The sequence below is a fragment of the Cynocephalus volans genome, chromosome 11 (assembly GCF_027409185.1).
Source record: "Cynocephalus volans isolate mCynVol1 chromosome 11, mCynVol1.pri, whole genome shotgun sequence".
In the NCBI taxonomy this organism is placed as follows: Eukaryota; Metazoa; Chordata; class Mammalia; order Dermoptera; family Cynocephalidae; genus Cynocephalus; species Cynocephalus volans.
The window spans coordinates 59,665,519-59,682,308 of NC_084470.1; the positions used below are offsets into that span (position 1 = coordinate 59,665,519).

General features: G+C 43.2%; 2 protein-coding genes across 3 annotated transcripts in view; one reads left to right on the forward strand and one right to left on the reverse strand.

Annotated features, from left to right (window-relative positions):
• The window catches only part of RHOA (ras homolog family member A), a 41,860-nt gene extending 28,907 nt beyond the window's left edge, over positions 1-12,953 (reverse strand). The window contains exons 1-2 of one of the 2 annotated variants that reach the window (XM_063114695.1): positions 12,744-12,952; positions 8,154-8,230 (exon numbers count right to left, since the gene is read on the reverse strand). The gene's annotated coding sequence lies outside the window, so the exon portion shown is untranslated. Of the gene's footprint in view, positions 1-8,153; positions 8,231-12,743 lie in introns of both variants that reach the window. The other variant, XM_063114697.1, reaches the window with a different exon arrangement.
• A 192-nt stretch (positions 12,954-13,145) lies between these two features.
• On the forward strand, positions 13,146-16,485 carry TCTA (T cell leukemia translocation altered). Its single transcript, XM_063114912.1, has 3 exons — positions 13,146-13,566; positions 13,921-13,975; positions 15,068-16,485. The coding sequence occupies exons 1-3, from the start codon at positions 13,308-13,310 to the stop codon at positions 15,108-15,110; spliced, it is 357 nt and encodes a 118-aa protein (XP_062970982.1). The 5' UTR covers positions 13,146-13,307; the 3' UTR covers positions 15,111-16,485.
• The last annotated feature ends 305 nt before the right edge of the window (positions 16,486-16,790 follow it).

Sequence of the window (16,790 nt, forward strand, 5' to 3'; positions counted from 1 at the left end):
CTTTTTCCTCTGCCCTGAATGTACCCCATCCATCCCCTTTCCCCACTTAGATAACCTCATACTTAAGGCTAAGTCACTCGCTCTCTAGGCCTTCCCTGAGCTCCCAACTTAGATCAGGTCTCTTAGGTCCTCTCCTAACACCTCACATTTGTCTCTACCTCACTCATCTTCCCCCTCCAAAGTTTATTCCTACCAAATTCCATTAATATGAGAATCATATCTGTCTTATTTATCATTATTGGACAAGTACAGGCACAAGCACATAATACTTAGGTGGCTCAAATAAATTGTTGAAAAAAATTTCCAGGAGCAAAGAAACTTTTTTATTTTTTATTAAAAAAAAAAAAAAAAAAAAAAGATGACCGGTAAGGGGATCTCAACCCTTGGCTTGGTGTTGTCAGCACCACGCTCAGCCAGTGAGCAAACTGGCCATCCCTATATAGGATCCGAACCTGTGGCCTTGGTGTTATCAGCACCTCACTCTACCGAGTAAGCCACGGGCCAGCCCGCAAAGAAACTTTTTATAACCAATTTGCAGAACACAGGCTTTAAAAAGAAAATGGTTAAAACGAGATCAGCTGTGCACAATAGTAAGGAAGCTACCACTTAAAATATTTTGTTTTAGGGCCGAGCCCGTGGCGCACTCGGGAGAGTGCGGCGCTGGGAGCACAGCGACGCTCCCTCCCGCCGCAGGTTCAGATCCTATATGGGAATGGCCGGTGCGCTCACTGGCTGAGTGCCGGTCACGAAAAAGACAAAAAATAAAATAAAATATTTTGTTTTAGTAGTTCAAGAATTCACCCTCATAGAATTATAGAAATCCTACACATAATCAGAAACTTCAATTATCTGTAACAGGAAGTGCTAAAATTCAGATCCTCCCTCTGTACTTATGTGGTCTTATTTTAGACAACTCTCTAAGTTTAAACGGTCAATAGCTCAGTTTGCAGCAGTTTAGAAAAATGCATGCTTGGGTGAGAAAGAGGTGAAGCCCGTGGCAATAATGTAGGAGAAAGAAAACTCTGTAAAAGTCAGGCTCAGAAGAAAACTCTGTAAAAGTCAGGCTCAGAAATGTAAAATGAAGGTGTAATGAGGTGCTATTCAGTCCAAGACAAAGAGTCCTAAAGCAGGGCAACAAGACCCCAGGGCCGGCTCACTTGGGAGAGTGTGGTGCTGATAACACCAAGGCCACTGTTCGGATCCCTATATAGGGATGGCCGGTTAGCACACTTGGGAGAGCCTGGTGCTGACAACACAAAGTCAAGGGTTAAGATCCCCTTACTGGTCATCTTTTAAAAATAAACAAACAAATAAATAAAAATAAAATGAACAGAATACATACTACTTCATTAAGTCAGAGGAAGAAAATTTCTATATTAAAACTGTCAGTCAGGGCTAGCCAGTTGGCTCAGTTGGCTCAAGGGCAGCCTTGTAACACTAAGGTCATGGGTTCAGATCCCCATATCAGCGAGCCGAAAAAAAAAATCAAATTTAAAAATAAATAAAAAATAAATTGTCTCAGTGCAATCAGTAGAAACTTATTCTATCAACTCCAAGTTCATCCACACCAAGGACTGTGCTTAGCACACAGAAAGCACTATTAAACATTTGGGAAATGACATTGAACAAAAAGCCATTTATTTTGTTATGGACTACATAGGAAACCTCTGGCAAAGGGACCCAAACTATAATCTGCCCATCTGTCTACAATGAGCTTGAGCCTAGTACTGTCATTATTTGGCTACACTGATCAAGCAGTTGCCAAGGGTTGATGTCAGTTCAAGGGCTTTCCTTTCTACGGCAGTAAGGGCCCTTGGAGATCAAGAGCAGCAGGTCTAAGGCATATAGAGGCAAGCAGAGTAGAATAAAGAAAACCTTGAACAATAATCAGCCACAATGTATATCGACAAAATAAAATTAAACAAACAAACAAACAAACAAAAAACCTTCAATTTACTGCCAAGTAAGAAGTACTCCAATCTTCAGTTCCTTCTTTGGGGAGAGGGAGGCAAGGAACACTCCTTGAGGTGGCATACCTTCAGGTTTTCTAAATAAGAGCACCAAATTACCAACCTCAAAATGTAAATATTCCAGGGTTAACCTTAAACAGATGCACAGTATCAGGATTTCACTTTGTATAGCCTAATTCCCCACTTGCATTGCCCCCAAGACAATACTTGTCTGCAGGGCTGACTTACAGAGAATGAACCATGAAGAAGCCCCAGTGAGCAGCCTAACAACCTGTTAGAGTGTTCTGGCAATGAAAACACGCAGCCAGGCACCCTGAATTCTGGCACAAACAGCTCGGGCAGGGCCCAGATACCATTCCTCTCAAGGCTCCACACCTAGCTTTTTAAAAAACAAAGACCCAAGGGTTTCACCTGGACCCACTTACAGAATGAAAACTCTTCAGGGTGGGGTCCTGGACATCTACATTTAATTTTTTTTTTTCAATTGAGGAGAAATTCACATAACATAAAGTCAACCTTTTTTAAGTGTACAATTCAGTGGTATTTAGAACATTCAGAATGTTGAGTAACCACCACTTCTATCTAGTTCCAAAACATTTTCTTCACCACAAAAGAAAACTCTGTACTTACTAAGCAGTCAGTCCTTAGTACCCCCTCTCCCCAGTACCTGGCAACCACCAATTTACCTGTTCTAGATATTTCATATACATGGCATCATACGATAGGTGGCCTTTTATGTCTAGCTTCTTTTACTTAGCATAATGTTTTCAAGGTTCATCCATGTTGTAGCATGTATCAATACTTCTTTTTTTTTTTTAAAGCTAAATATTCCACTGTAGGGCTATACCACATTTTGTTTATACATTCATCCACTGATGCACATTTGAATTGTGTCCACCTTTTGGCTATTGTGAATAGTGCTACTGTGAACGCTCATACAAGTATTTGTTTGAATATCTGTTTTCAATACCTTTGGGTTTTTATCTAGGAGTGGAATTGCTGGGTCATAAGTTAATTCTGTTTAACTATTTGAGGAACTTTCCAAACAATTTTCCACATTGTATAGTTTTAAGTATCCTGATAAATAATCACCACGATCTATTGTTAAGGGGAAAGCATAAGATACAGAATAGTGTAATATGCAATAGTCTATATATAGGGCTGGCCAGTTGGCTCAGTTGGTTAGAACATGGTGTTATAACACCAAGGTCAAAGGGTTCAAATCCCCTTCCCGGCCAGCCAGCAGAAACACAACAAAAATAGTCTATATATAAAAAAAGAAATAATGCTGGTAAATGCACACAGTATCTCTGGAAGGATACACAGGAAATAGTGACAGCAGTCTTCTCCCAAACAAGGACCTGGGTTGCTGGGAGAATGAGATGGAAGAGAGACTTTTCACACTCTAACCGTTTTGCAATGTGTTTCACATATGAGGGGTCTTCAAAAAGTTCATGGAAAGGGCTGAGCCCGTGGCGCACTCGGGAGAGTGCAGCGCTGGGAGCGTGGCAACTCTCCCGCCGCAGGTTCGGATCCTATATAGGAATGGCCGGTGCCCTCACTGGCTGAGTGCCGGTCACGAAAAAGACAAAAAAAAAAAAAAAAAAAAGTTCATGGAAAGATTCATATTTTTCAATTCCATTTTTCTACAAATTTTTGGAAGAACCCACATTCATGCTTTATATATCCTCTTGCTATAAAATAAAAGTTTTAAAGCCCTAAAAGAAACAATACTAGGAGAGAAGGACAACTGTGGCTCTGAGGTATGAAGAATATATATTTTCTTATTGGAAATCTTATTGTAAGACTTTCTTTTTACCAAGTGCATATATATATATATATATATATATATATATATTTTTTTTTTTTAACTTCTCAGTATATATTGTAGTTGATTTTTTGTGATCCTTTACATTCCTCTTTCCCCCCTCCCTCTCTTCCCTATATTTTTAAGTAAAAAAACTAGTTTTGGGCTGAACAGTTAGCTTAGTTGGTTAGAGTGTGGTGTTATAACACCAGGGTCAAGGATTCAGATCCCCATACCAGCCAGCTTCCAAAAACAGAGTTAAAAAAAAAAGCAAAAAACCTGTAATGCCTCTCACAGAAATGTTCTTTACCTTGAGTAGAGATTACACAGGTGTATATATTTATCAAAACTGTCATTTAAAATGGGTGCATTTTATTGTTTGCAAATTATAACTCCATGAAGATGATTTAAAACAAAAGCCAAAAAAGGCCTAAGGTGATTCCAAGTTTAGGAACTGGATTCCAAGTTCAGGAACAGCCAAGTTTGGGAACCACTGTTCTTAAGCACCAGGGACGCAGTGATGAGCCCTGTTCTATTCCCCCAAGAATGAATTCTTAGGGTGCTACTGCCCTCACCCAAGAAAAATTGCTTCCAAATTAAAGAAATGTGATTATTAGGTACTACAAACTGCAACCTGAATAGTGAACATTGAAAGGCTGCACGTCTGGCACTGGGGCTAGTTGCTTTTCTCTCTATGAACCCTCATAGCACTCCCCTATCATTCCCTTTTACAGAAGAGAAAACTGAGTTATCAAAGGGTCACATTACTGTCCAGGGAGACAAGCTACCAAGTGTCAGAGCTAGTATTTAACTGTCCAGCTTCTCTCCAGAGTCCATGCTCTTAACTAAGATACTCTATTGCCTTCCTTTTCTGAATTTAAGATCTTCAAAAGATTAACAAAGCTTCCTTCTCAACAACAGGAAAAATTAAACAAGAGATTTCATCCAGAAAAGAACTTTTTTTTTTTTTTTTGTCTTTTTGTGACCGCCCACACCGCGCTCAGCCAGTGAGCGTACCGGCCATCCTTATATAGGATCCGAACCCGCCGCAGGAGCACTGCTGCGCTCCCAGCGCCGCACTCTCCCGAGTGCGCCACGGGGTCGGCCCCAGAAAAGAACTTTTCCACAAAAACTCTGAACACAGTATTTCCAGCAAAGCTGCCAAATCACATAATAAAATTATCTTCTGGCAAAAAACTGTATATTAACAAAGTGTTCCAACATTAAATATCCATCTTAAATTTACTTGCTTGGGCTCTCAAAGCCTGCATCACAAACAACAGGGCTATGTAAAAGTACCTCAGAAAAGTGGCAGAGCATTTGCCCTATGAGTCCACAGAAAAGGAACCCGAGAGCCACAACTCATTCGCACCATAAAGACTTGGATACACTGCCATGAGAATATGATAAATAACAACACACACATAACGAAAGCAGAATTTTCAAACATACGCTTAAAGTCAAAACAATTTTTTAAAATAATCAAGTTGGATCCCTGTGCTTTAGAGCAGCTAGGAGCTTCAGAAGACAAAAATCTATATTCTTTTGTCCCTCTTTCTTGCAAAAATTCATCAGTTTTTATGTGGGGACTGCTTTTTGGGGCTGAGAACATTTTCCCGTAAGTTTAGGGAACTATGATCAGGATGCAAGGTTAGTAAAATTGGAAAACTTAATTGAAAATGTAATTTCTAAAGAATAATAAGACTGAAAGGTAAATAAAGTGTGCATAGCTGTTACATTATGAAATAAATGCTTCTGACTTCATGATTGAAGACTGCAGCCACAGTTCACCACACATGTACAGCATAGTTGGCTTGGATTAAAGTTGTTCAAGAACTCTTCAGTTATAAAAGATGGTGGCAGCAGGTAACAGTGGAAAAAATCTCCACCCCACCATGTACTCTTCAGCATTTTGCACCCACTTGTCTGAGAGTCCCATCTCTGATGCTACTATTTACTGATGCTTAAGAGTGAAACTACATGATCCCAGAATCAAATAAAGGCAGAGTCACAGCCAAAGATTGAATCTAGATAATTTGTGATTTACATGGTATCATATGTCAAGCTATTATTTACAATGTCAAATAACATGTATAAAAATTCCCCTCCAACATACTAACTCCTACAATTAAAGACAATAAAATGAAAACATCAAACACAGCATTTTTCTCTCAGATGACAGTAAAAAAATTTTATTATTAAATTTAAGCTTGCTACCAATAAAATCCTTATTTATCACTCTTAAGGGAAACAATCACTTACAAAAACAACAAATGCACTGATATCCTGAAAGAAAAATATCCCTGAAGAATCTCTCCTATACCAGAGTTAGAACAAATATTTCTACCAAGGGAGAAAATTAGTATGTATTGAGCACTGTGTTCTTCATACATTAGTACATCTAAAATTCCTATAAATAGAAATAGATGTTATCTTCATTTTACAAAGGCAGGTCCTGGGACTCAGAGAAATAAAATAAACTGCTTAAAAAGAAATATACCTTTTCTATGACAGAATTGCCTTTGTAATTACAGGGCCATCAGCATTCTGGTTAAAAAAAAAAAAATCTGATTTGAGCAAATCTATAGAAGAAAAGTATAACCTTTCACTTATTTTTTAAAAATGCAACAATGTAGAAATGAACAATTGAGAAAACAACTTTGAAATTGCCCTCTTAAAAGAGAGGGTTCAGTCAAACCACCCTAATCAATTACTGGAAACTGGAGAAGCCATTTCAAGCCTTATGGAACAGCAACAGAGGGCTTATCTCTGGCCACAGATCAGGGCTTTAAGAAGCCACACCTTCCAATTTATCAGCAAAGCCTATGAGTACTCTTTTTACAATATATCATGAATTCCACCACCACCGTTACTTCTCTTTTGTCCAAGCCACTATCATCCTTCACTGGATTTAAAGAGCCTCTAATAGATATCCCTGCTCCCATTTTTGCCCCCCTATAGGCAGCCAAAAATATAAATAAATTAGATTACATCACTCCCCTGTAATAAAACCCTTCAATGGCTTCCCAATGCACTCTGTACAAAACTCTAAACTTCCAGTTCCTACATAATCTGGCCCCTGGCTACCTCTACGACTTTATTTCTTCCACTCCTCCTGCTTGTTCTCTAGACTCCAGCCATTCAAGTTTTTCTGTTCCCTAAAATGGCAAGCGTATTCCCTACCGACTATCATCAATCTCCCCTACTAGAATAAAAACTCCCTGAGGGTAGGGACCTCTGTTTTCTTCAGATGTGTTCCAGAATAGAGCCTGACATACAGTAGCTATTCAGTAACCATGTGCAGAATGAATGAATGAATGAATGAATGAATGAATGATGGCAAAATTACAACCTAGCTTGGCCATCCATCTTTCCATGCCAAGGAGTTCAAAGACAATCAAAACCATTACCAGCAAGACGGCTTCACTGCCAGGCAGCCCATCTCACTAAATACAAACTTTCATCCCCTTAGTGGTGCATTTCTCCATATACAGAGTGCCCTCAGGCCCAAGGAAAACAAGAAAAGGTAGCCAAAATGATACCAGACCAGGCTACTTATCGTGTTATCAATTAAATTAAGAAACTATTATTCCAGGCTGGCCGGTGGCTCACTCGGGAGAGTGCGGTGCTGATAACACCAAGGCCACGGGTTCGGATCCTATATAGGGATGGCCGGTTCGCTCAATGGCTGAGCGTGGTGCTGACAACACCAAGCCAATGGTTGAGATCCCCTTACCAGTCAAAAAAAGAAAAAAAAAAAAAAAGAAACTATTATTCCCTTATTTGTAACCAGTTTAAACTATCTGAACAGCTCCTGGATAGGCTGTTGTATCTGCTGTTAACATCGCTCCCTCCCAAGCCAGTATCACTACTGACATCTCTTGTAGTAGGGAGTCTTGTCCTTTCACCTTCATTCTCTAGTTGACTCATTTTGTATTGATAATTAAGACATATCCACAGCACATTCAGTAAATTATAAGATGACCAAACTATTCAATCGAAAAAATGAAAATTTAAAGATGAAGAACAGAAAGGATAAGATGGGAATAGTCCAGAAGTAAAAGAATTACATGTGTAATACAGTTGAGTCCATCTCCTTAAAGATTAAGTAAGGGAGTGGTTTGGAAATACATCTTCATCTAAGGAAGGGAATATACCTTGGAATAGAAGACAGAAAAGAAGTTAGAGGAGTTACCTTACAGAGAGGTAGGAAAATAAGTACATAGAAAAGTTCTGGAGTAAAATAAGATCTCAAGATTGGCAACAGGCAAACCATAATAGTAGTGATGCTGTACCCACATTTCCCTAGAATTTACATTAATAATAATCTCTCTCCCATGGGGAAAGGGAAAAAGAAGAGACTTCTATTTACAAACCTTACAAATGTGCTGCAAGACTCACGGCCCGAGTGGCAGAAGTTGTACAAAGTATCTTAAACTTCTCAGATGTAAGGCTATAAAAACATAAAAAATATCAGGAGTTATATTTATTCACTTTACAAGGAAAAAAAAACAAAACAAAGGACAGTATGTAAATGGGCTTGCCCAAAGTTCTGTGAAGTAATTCTTTAGTGAAGAGTCCAGGAGAGGGAAAAAATGCAGAATCTAACATAACATAATTAACATAATATTTATCATTTATACAATTCTTGGTCTTCATCTTAAGACAAAATGTACACAATCAACCTTATTTTCTGGATATTATAATTTAATGTTGCCCTTTTTAAGGAAAAAAATCAAAAAAGCAGATGAATCCTATGTAAATTAATTTCCCCCATCATTATAAAAATTTTCAAACACATAGTAAACTTAAAAGAATTTTACAGTTGACACCTGTACCCTACCATCTAGACTACAATGATCATTTTAATGAATTGCTTTATCAAATTACATTTCCTTTTCATAAAGGGCATTACAGAGAATTACACACTGAAAGGTAACTGTCAGAAAACCAAAGCTTCCCCCCCAAAACAGTTTTTTTTTCATTAAGTCAAGGAAATTAGTATCAGGAAATCCTGTTGATATTTTTGTCAGAAACTGTCAGTATTAGTTTACTATGTAAAGTCAGAATTGACTGAGTCTACTCCTATTCACAGTGGGTGATTCTCATTTTTTGGGTTTCTTTTAATATCAGATCACGTCATTCCTCTACTAAAAAACATCTAATGACTTCTCGTCTCATAACAAATCCAAAGAACTTCCCATGCCCTAAAGGCCCTACATGATCTGGCCCCTGCCCATCTCTCTAATCCCATTTTGTCTCCCTCTTTTCCTTTCACTCTATTCCAAACATATTTTATTGGCTGCTTATGTTTTCCTCTTTCCTTTCACTTGAATTTAAGATACTGTTATAAATATGTTTAAACACCTTTACCCACCCTCAAAAAAAAAAAAAAAAAAAATCAAGCTCAGTTTGGTATAAACTGCATAGCAGTTGCAATTTAACAGAGTGCATCTCATACTTTCATTATAATTAGCTATGAAAATGTATTCTGAATCATTTGGAGGAAGCACCAATAAAATAAGACCAACACCCAGAATAAGCAGCTTCAGTGCCTATCTGATTTTCAGGCACATGACTACCATAATTATGAGTATAAAAGGTCTTCACTTAGGGGCTTGCCCGTGGCTCACTCAGGAGAGTGCGGTGCTGATAACACCAAGGCCATGGCTTCGGATTCCATATAGGGATGGCCGGTTCGCTCACTTCGGAGAGTGTGGTGCTGACAACACCAAGTCAAGGGTTAAGATCCCCTTACCGGTCATCTTCAAAAAAAAAGAAAGAAAGAAAAAGAAAAAGAAAAAGGTCTTCACTTAATACAACAGCACCACAGATTAAAAATGAGTTACTTGAAATAGAAATACTTGAAATAGGGCTTTTACAATAATTACTAACTTCAAATTGTCTTGGAAATTTTAATTTATTAATTTCACAAATATTTAACAGTGAGCATATCCCCAAAGGGTAGAGTATATATTAAGACACATAAATTTAACACTAATAAGTTTAAGATTTAGTTATATTAATGTGTAGGTGCAGATAAACTGAATTCCATTGGACAGACAAATAAGGAGATAGACTAAATGGTAGGGGAGGACAAAATACTTAGCAACCTTTTTTTTTTGGACCGGTAAGGGGATTGTAACCCCTGGCTTGGTGTTGTCTGCTCCACGCTCAGCCAGTGAGCACACCGGCCATCCCTATACAGGATCCGAGCACGCGGCCTCAGCGCCACCAGCGCCGCACTCTCCCGAGTGAGCCACGGGGGCCAGCCCTTAGCAACCTTTTTAAACTACAAATACATGGCCAGTTTTATTTTATTCAGCCAGTCAAATTTAGCAGTTGCAGGAAGGGGGGCATATAACACCAATTTTAAAATCCAGTGATTATGTATCATTATCACTAGTAGTCATAACGCAATTAAACACAAGGTGCTGCCTATAGAAATCTGTCAAGCCCAAGTTAGTTATCTTAGAAACCGAAATATCAGTTTTTCTTCTCATAGAGTTAACAAAAATCTCTCAGCCCTCTATGACAATTAAGAAGTTCCAAAGTAGCACCCAACCTCTTTCTCCTGTCACCACTTGGACTCCACCCCATCGACAAGAAACACCTGAAGATCTTTTTGTTACTCTCCTAATAACTTACACCTCCACATGACTAGGATAAACTTTTATTTTTATTTTATTTATTTATTTATTTTTTTTTTTCGTGACCGACACTCAGCCAGTGAGTGCACCGGTCAGTCCTATATAGGATCCGAACCCGCGGGGGGAGCGTCGCCGCGCTCCCAGCACAGCACTCTACCAAGTGCGCCACAGGCTCGGCCCTAGGATAAACTTTTAAAAGGAGTTAACTGACAAAAAATGAATCAGGACTATGAAAATACTCCAACAAAATCACTCTCACACACGTGTGCACAGGGGACTGTTTGCTTGATATATACAGTTATTCCCCCATTGCACCCCAAATCAATAGTCAAAAAGGCATACAGTTGCCTAAAAACATCTTAACCTGACATGATTATATTGGATTTGGAGCAAGGGAAGTCTGGTTTTCTCTCAAGAAGATCTAACCACCTAAAGCAACAACTAGGCCAACCAGGGATCCTGTACATTCACCTATCTCCCTCAATCGACTATGGCAGGACCATCCAGTTACAGAAAGCAGAATACCATGAAAGCTAAAGAACTGAAATTTGTTTGACAAATGAATTTTTCAGATTCTTCCAAACTATGCACAATCAGCAAGGTATGAAAGATAAAAACACTGGAATAAGCTGGAAGTCCTGAATTTTAGCTGACTCTAGGTCAGCTGTTTGGGAATACATGAGAATACAGAGAAAATAGTTTCGGTCTGCTCCTGACCATCTTCGTAAATTTACTTAGGTCTCTGGGACCCAGCTGTCTGACCTGCAAAAAGAGTTGAATTACATACAAATCCTGAAGATACCTTTTAGGTCTAAAATTCTGGATCTATGAAGAAATTGGTTGATAGCTATACAGTACGCATACTCTGTTCCTCCCTCCAGTACAGATTTTTATGAGAACAAAAGCTAGAAGTCCAGCGCTAGACTGCCTCAAAGTACGTTCCATCTTGTATACTTTATGTCCCCAAGAGCCATGGGTGCTTTGCAAAAGTAGATGAAACTAACCAAGACAATTTATCAAGAGATCCTTCAATAAGTTACTCTTTACAACTAAAAACTAGTCTTGTATTGTCAGTCCACACAATGTCACTTGTACCAAACGCTCAAAACAATATCTCTACCAACCTGGCCACATCTGAGGTGACAATTACCCACATGGATTTGCGACACTAAGTGGCTGAAATATTCTCACCACATAAAACATTTTAAAGTATGAGTTTTTTGCTTTTTGTATTTTTCCCCCTTCGGTTGTGGCAGAAAGAAATATAATCTGATTACACACCTGCAAGAAATATTGTAAAAAGAATATCTTAAAAAGAAGCTAACAAGTCACCAACAGAGGTAAAATTCTTAAATCAGAACTATTATAGGGCCGGCCCGTGGCTCACTCGGGAGAGTGCGGTGCTGACAACACCAAGTCAAGGGTTGAGATCCTCTTACCGGTCATCTTTAAAAAAAAAAAAAAAAGAACTATTAAAAAACACAAGTGAAATCAACTCTGAGGTTAAAAAGATGCCAATTTTCCACATAACGAACATGGTTTTTGACCAAATCAATTTGGGTGCAAATAAATGCTATTTAATGAAGACGAACTGTAACTGTGGATCCAATCTGCAACTAGGAACAGATATTTAGGCGATTCCTAATCAGTATAGTAACTTAGACTAAGCAAAACTGAATCTGTTTTCACGCAACATCGCTTAAATCATTTAAAAAGTGCTTTTTTCAACTGAAATGTTCTTTCCCCCCAATAGACAGTCCTACTCCTTAAGATTTCAACACAATCTTTTATCTACATAATATCCAAGATTACTGCATTTAAAAAACAGAAAGTTTACCCAAAGCATTGCTGGACTTCAACCAGTATAAAACGGTGATTCATTTCACTTTGAATGTAAAAGGCAAAATGGAGTTGAAAAGAGTTTCTTTCCATTTCAACTCCAGCCACGCGCGCTTTGCAGCGGCGACTACACAGCGCGGTCGCAGGGCCGGGCCCGGAGCCCCCGCCCTGCCCGGCGCGGCCGTGAGAGAGGAAACGCCGGGGACCGCAGGCGGGCGGCTTGGGCTCCAACAGGCCCGGCCGGGCGGGGGAAGGGGCACTGGAGGCGGCGGGGCGCGCTTCCGGGGACTCCAAAGGCGGGGCCGCCGCCTCGGGGAGCGGGACCCGGGCCGAAAGTCAGGGTCAGGGGCCAGGGACTACCGGCAGAGAGCAGCAGGTGGGGTGGGGCGCGGCCGCGGCGGGGCGGCTGGCGAGCGACCGGAAGAGTGCCGGACGGGCGCGGGGCGCCGCGATGCCGGGGGGATCCCTCCTGCTCACCTTAAACGTTGACTCCACGTCCGACCTCTTCGCACTGAGGACGCCTGTCCGCGAGTCGCAAGCTCGGAGATAAGGGTGGGTAGCTTAGGAGGCGGCGGCGGACTAACGAAGAGAACCGACGGAGGATCGCGGACAGGGAGCTCGAGCGAGGGCGGGCGGGCGGCAGCGGGAGGGCGGGGAGCGACGTGCGCGTCCCCGAGCGCCCAGCGGGCTCGAGCCGGCCCCAGTCGCGGCCCCGCGCACGCGCGCGCACTCACAGCTCATCTGCGATTGCTCAGGAGTGAGTTCACGCCCTAAAAGCAAGACGCTTAACCAATGATTGCAGCCGCGTGGAGCATCACGGGAACTCTGGGGCTATAAAAGACCTGGTTGCTATTTTATACTCCCCGAGTCACTCATTCTTTAAGTAAGCAGGGTGGGGCTAGGTGCGCGTGCGCAGCTTTAGTACTCCTCCCCAAACTGCCAACTCTTCGCGCAAGCGAGGTAGGCTCTCCCTGCCTTGGTTTACGCGTGCGCATTAATGGGCCTGGCCCCGGAAGACCGTACGCCTGCGCGGTGGGGTCGATGGTGACAGGACCTCGGGTGGGGCGCGGGCCAGTCATGGCGGAACCTTGGTACGGGCAGTCCTTGCAGGCTCTGCCGGCCACGGTGCTGGGCGCGCTGAGCGCCCTGGGCAACGAGTTCTTGCGGGAGTGGGAGGCGCAGGATATGCGCGTGACCCTCTTCAAGCTGCTACTGCTGTGGTTGGTGTTAAGTCTCCTGGGCATCCAGCTGGCGTGGGGGTTCTACGGGAACACGGTGACCGGGTTGTATCACCGCCCAGGTGAGGCTTTCTACGAACCTCCGTGAGCTGGCCGTCCCCACCCCCATCGGATTGGACCGTTGGATTCCCCAGAATCCCCCTAGACTACATTGGTCCCCCAAGAGCCTCGTTAGAACATAACGTTGTACCCTGACCCATGTCACCATGCCATTTTACACCAGAATCCCCACCAGTCCACCCATCACATTGTAAGTCTTCCTCAGAACCCTCACCAGACAATACCACTAGTCTCTTATGACCCACATCAGACTCTCCATCAAACAATACCAATGGCTCCTAACCTGACCTGGGCTGATGCCTGCTCAGATACCCACCCCCAGCCTGCTGTAGCTCTGGATGTGTTCCTGCCTCCAGGTCTGGGCGGGCAGAACGGATCCACACCTGATGGCGCCACGCATTTCCCTTCCTGGTGAGTAAATCTGTCTCTAACCTAACCCCATGCTTGGCAGGCAGAGGACACTCTAGTGCTGTAGACAGGGAGGGGAGTGGAGTTTTCAGGGTATGAATCCACTAGCTTAGTGGCCTTTACAGCAAGTTTCAAGTCTGCACATAGAGCTCAGGCTTCAGGTTGGGGTGACACCAACATGTCGACAGTCCATCAGCCGCTGTTCAGCAACCTATGGGTGGGTGGTGGTGGTGCCATAATTTCAGAGAGATGAACTGGCAGGTCTGTTGGATTCCGCTCCCTGCAAGTCCTTCAGTTATGAAGGCGGGACCCTCTGTCCTTAGCACACTGATTGACCTCATCAGGATCAGCCTCCTCTATAAAACATGAACTCACTAATCAGAGCATTTGTTCAACTAGTGTCTGAGTTCCTACCACATGGCAGAGGCCACATTAGACCTAGAGAACAAGGACAACCCAGGCCCTACTCACAGGGGAAGCCAAAGAATTGTAAGGGGAGGACAGCACTGCAGGAGCAAAGTCGGTTAGGGAAGGCTTCTCCCAAGAAAGTCATCTAAGCTGAGGTCAAAGGCCAGGGGGTGGCAAAGTGTACCAGGCAAAGGGATTGGATAGAACAAAGCCCAGATGCACAGACAAAGGTGATATATTGTAAAAACCGATAAAGCTGTGATGCTGAAGCTTGAACATGCCATCATGGAGGGCCCAGGGAACCACTGAAGGACTGACTCAGCAAGGCTGTGGACTGATCTAATTTGGATTTATAACTGCCTGCTTCATGACAAGTAGATTAAGGGGTCCAAGAGTGAGAGCTAGAGGACAGTTAGGAAGGCTGCAACTGCCAAGATTTCTGTCAGGCAACTGCGGAAGGATAAAAGCACCATCGTTAAGGTGGGGAAGCAATAGGAAGAACGGGTCTGCAGGGGGAATGTGGTGGGCCCAGCTAGGACTGTGGGAGATCAGCAGAGAGGTCTAGATTGTAGTGCAGCCTTATTGAGCCCAGCTCATCCCCAAAGGAGCTGGGCATAGCCAATCTTAGGGACTATTCTGCTGCCTATGGAATAACCCCTCTTTCTTCTCTCTCTCCATCACTTTCAGGGAAATGGCAACAAACAAACCTCTCAAAACACACAGAGAATAAGGGAAGGCAGCAGAGGGGTCTCCAGGGGCATCACTGGGTCTGCTGGCTCCTATACTGGGTTCTGCTGCCGCCCAGACTCCAGGGACTACTACAGAGGACTCAGGGTTGGGGTCAGGGAGTACCCTAGTGCTTGAAGGGCTGGGCCTCCACTGCCATCCAATAGCCCCAGGCACTGGACGAGTGAGGAGTTTGCCTCTACCTTTTCCTTGGTGCCTTAAGGCAAGAAGGCATGTTCCTCAGGGGTCAGAGCTCAGGAGAAGCTTCTGGGTTAGGGAGGCCAATAGTCCCTCTTCTGTCTTGGCTTTTTATTGTTCTTATTCCCATCTCCCTGGGATATGACCTCTTAGAGATTTGTCCCTCTGAGAGGAAACCAGAGGTTGACCAGCTCTAGGATTGGTAAGGAAGTCTGTTCTCCCCTAAAGTCTGAGTTTCCTGAATTTCTTTGATTTTGTTTTGTTGGTCTACACCAGGCCTTATACTCTGTGGTTACTTAGCTGGCCATTCAGGTATAAGGCAGGGTTTCCCTGCTGGCACCATCCAGATGGAGCCACCAAACACCCATTTCCCTGGCCCAACCAGAGCTCTCCAGGTGTGAGCTAGTCAAAGTAAATTATCATTTCCCAACTGTCCTACTCACATTCCTCTCAGTCCTTCTTGGGGGAAAGCTTGGTGCCTGAAAGAGGCAGAGCCTACCAGCTGAGTCCATGGGGTGGCTTCCCAACCCACTGCTTAAGTGCGCATGTGGACTTGGGACTGTACCCTGCCCCCTCATCAGGAGGTACTAAACAGTTAATAAAGAACAGCCCTGCAGTCTCATCATTTCCCATCTTGACCTGGAACAAACAGAGGCCCCATCAGAAGATCCCATAGGCTCAGCTCCTCCTCATTAGCACCACCTCAGCCTCCAGGAACCCTCGACAGGAAAGAGTCACAGGCCAGACAGCTCTGCCACCTTCATAATGGGCCAGAGGAGCTTCCGAAGGTATGGGTGGCAAATGCCCCCACGGAAATGCCGGTTTCTGAAAGCACTGTGGCTCTGGACTTGCCTCCTTCCCTGGCCACACTTCTGCCTCTCTCTGTGAGGCCACCAGCTACCTCAGTGTCCTGCTGCCTGCTTCCTCTCTGTTAGGTGTCACAGTCCCATCTGGCAGCCATTGCCTATGCCATCTTTGTGGCAGAGGTGCTCTGGAAGTGGGGCTGCACTGAGCTTATGCACATGTACTCAATCCAGAGTTGTCTCCTGGCCGGCAAAATAATGGTCTTTGCAGCCTCAGGCCCACCCATTGACACCGCCACACACAGAATCACCACACACTGGGTCTCATGTTTCACCCCAGGCTCATCTGAAGATGTAGCTTATTAAACATGGAATGTATCAGTTGTGTGATTATTCAGATAGAACAAGGGTGTGCGTGCACAGGGGCAACTGAAGAGGGAACATCCTAGAGACTGTTGCCCCTCAGGACCCAGAATGTATTGACTTGCAGAAGTGGAGAGGTGATGCCAGCTCCCTGAGGGAGCAGTGATGGGGTGCCCAACAGGGGCAATATCCCTGTTAGTTCTTATAGATCTGGTCTCTCTCAAGGGGAACCTACTCTGAGTCTGTCTTGGAGGCCAGGAAGGCAGGCATTGGGTTGACACCCCAGGAATCCTGTAGATATAGAACAATGAGGCTCGAGA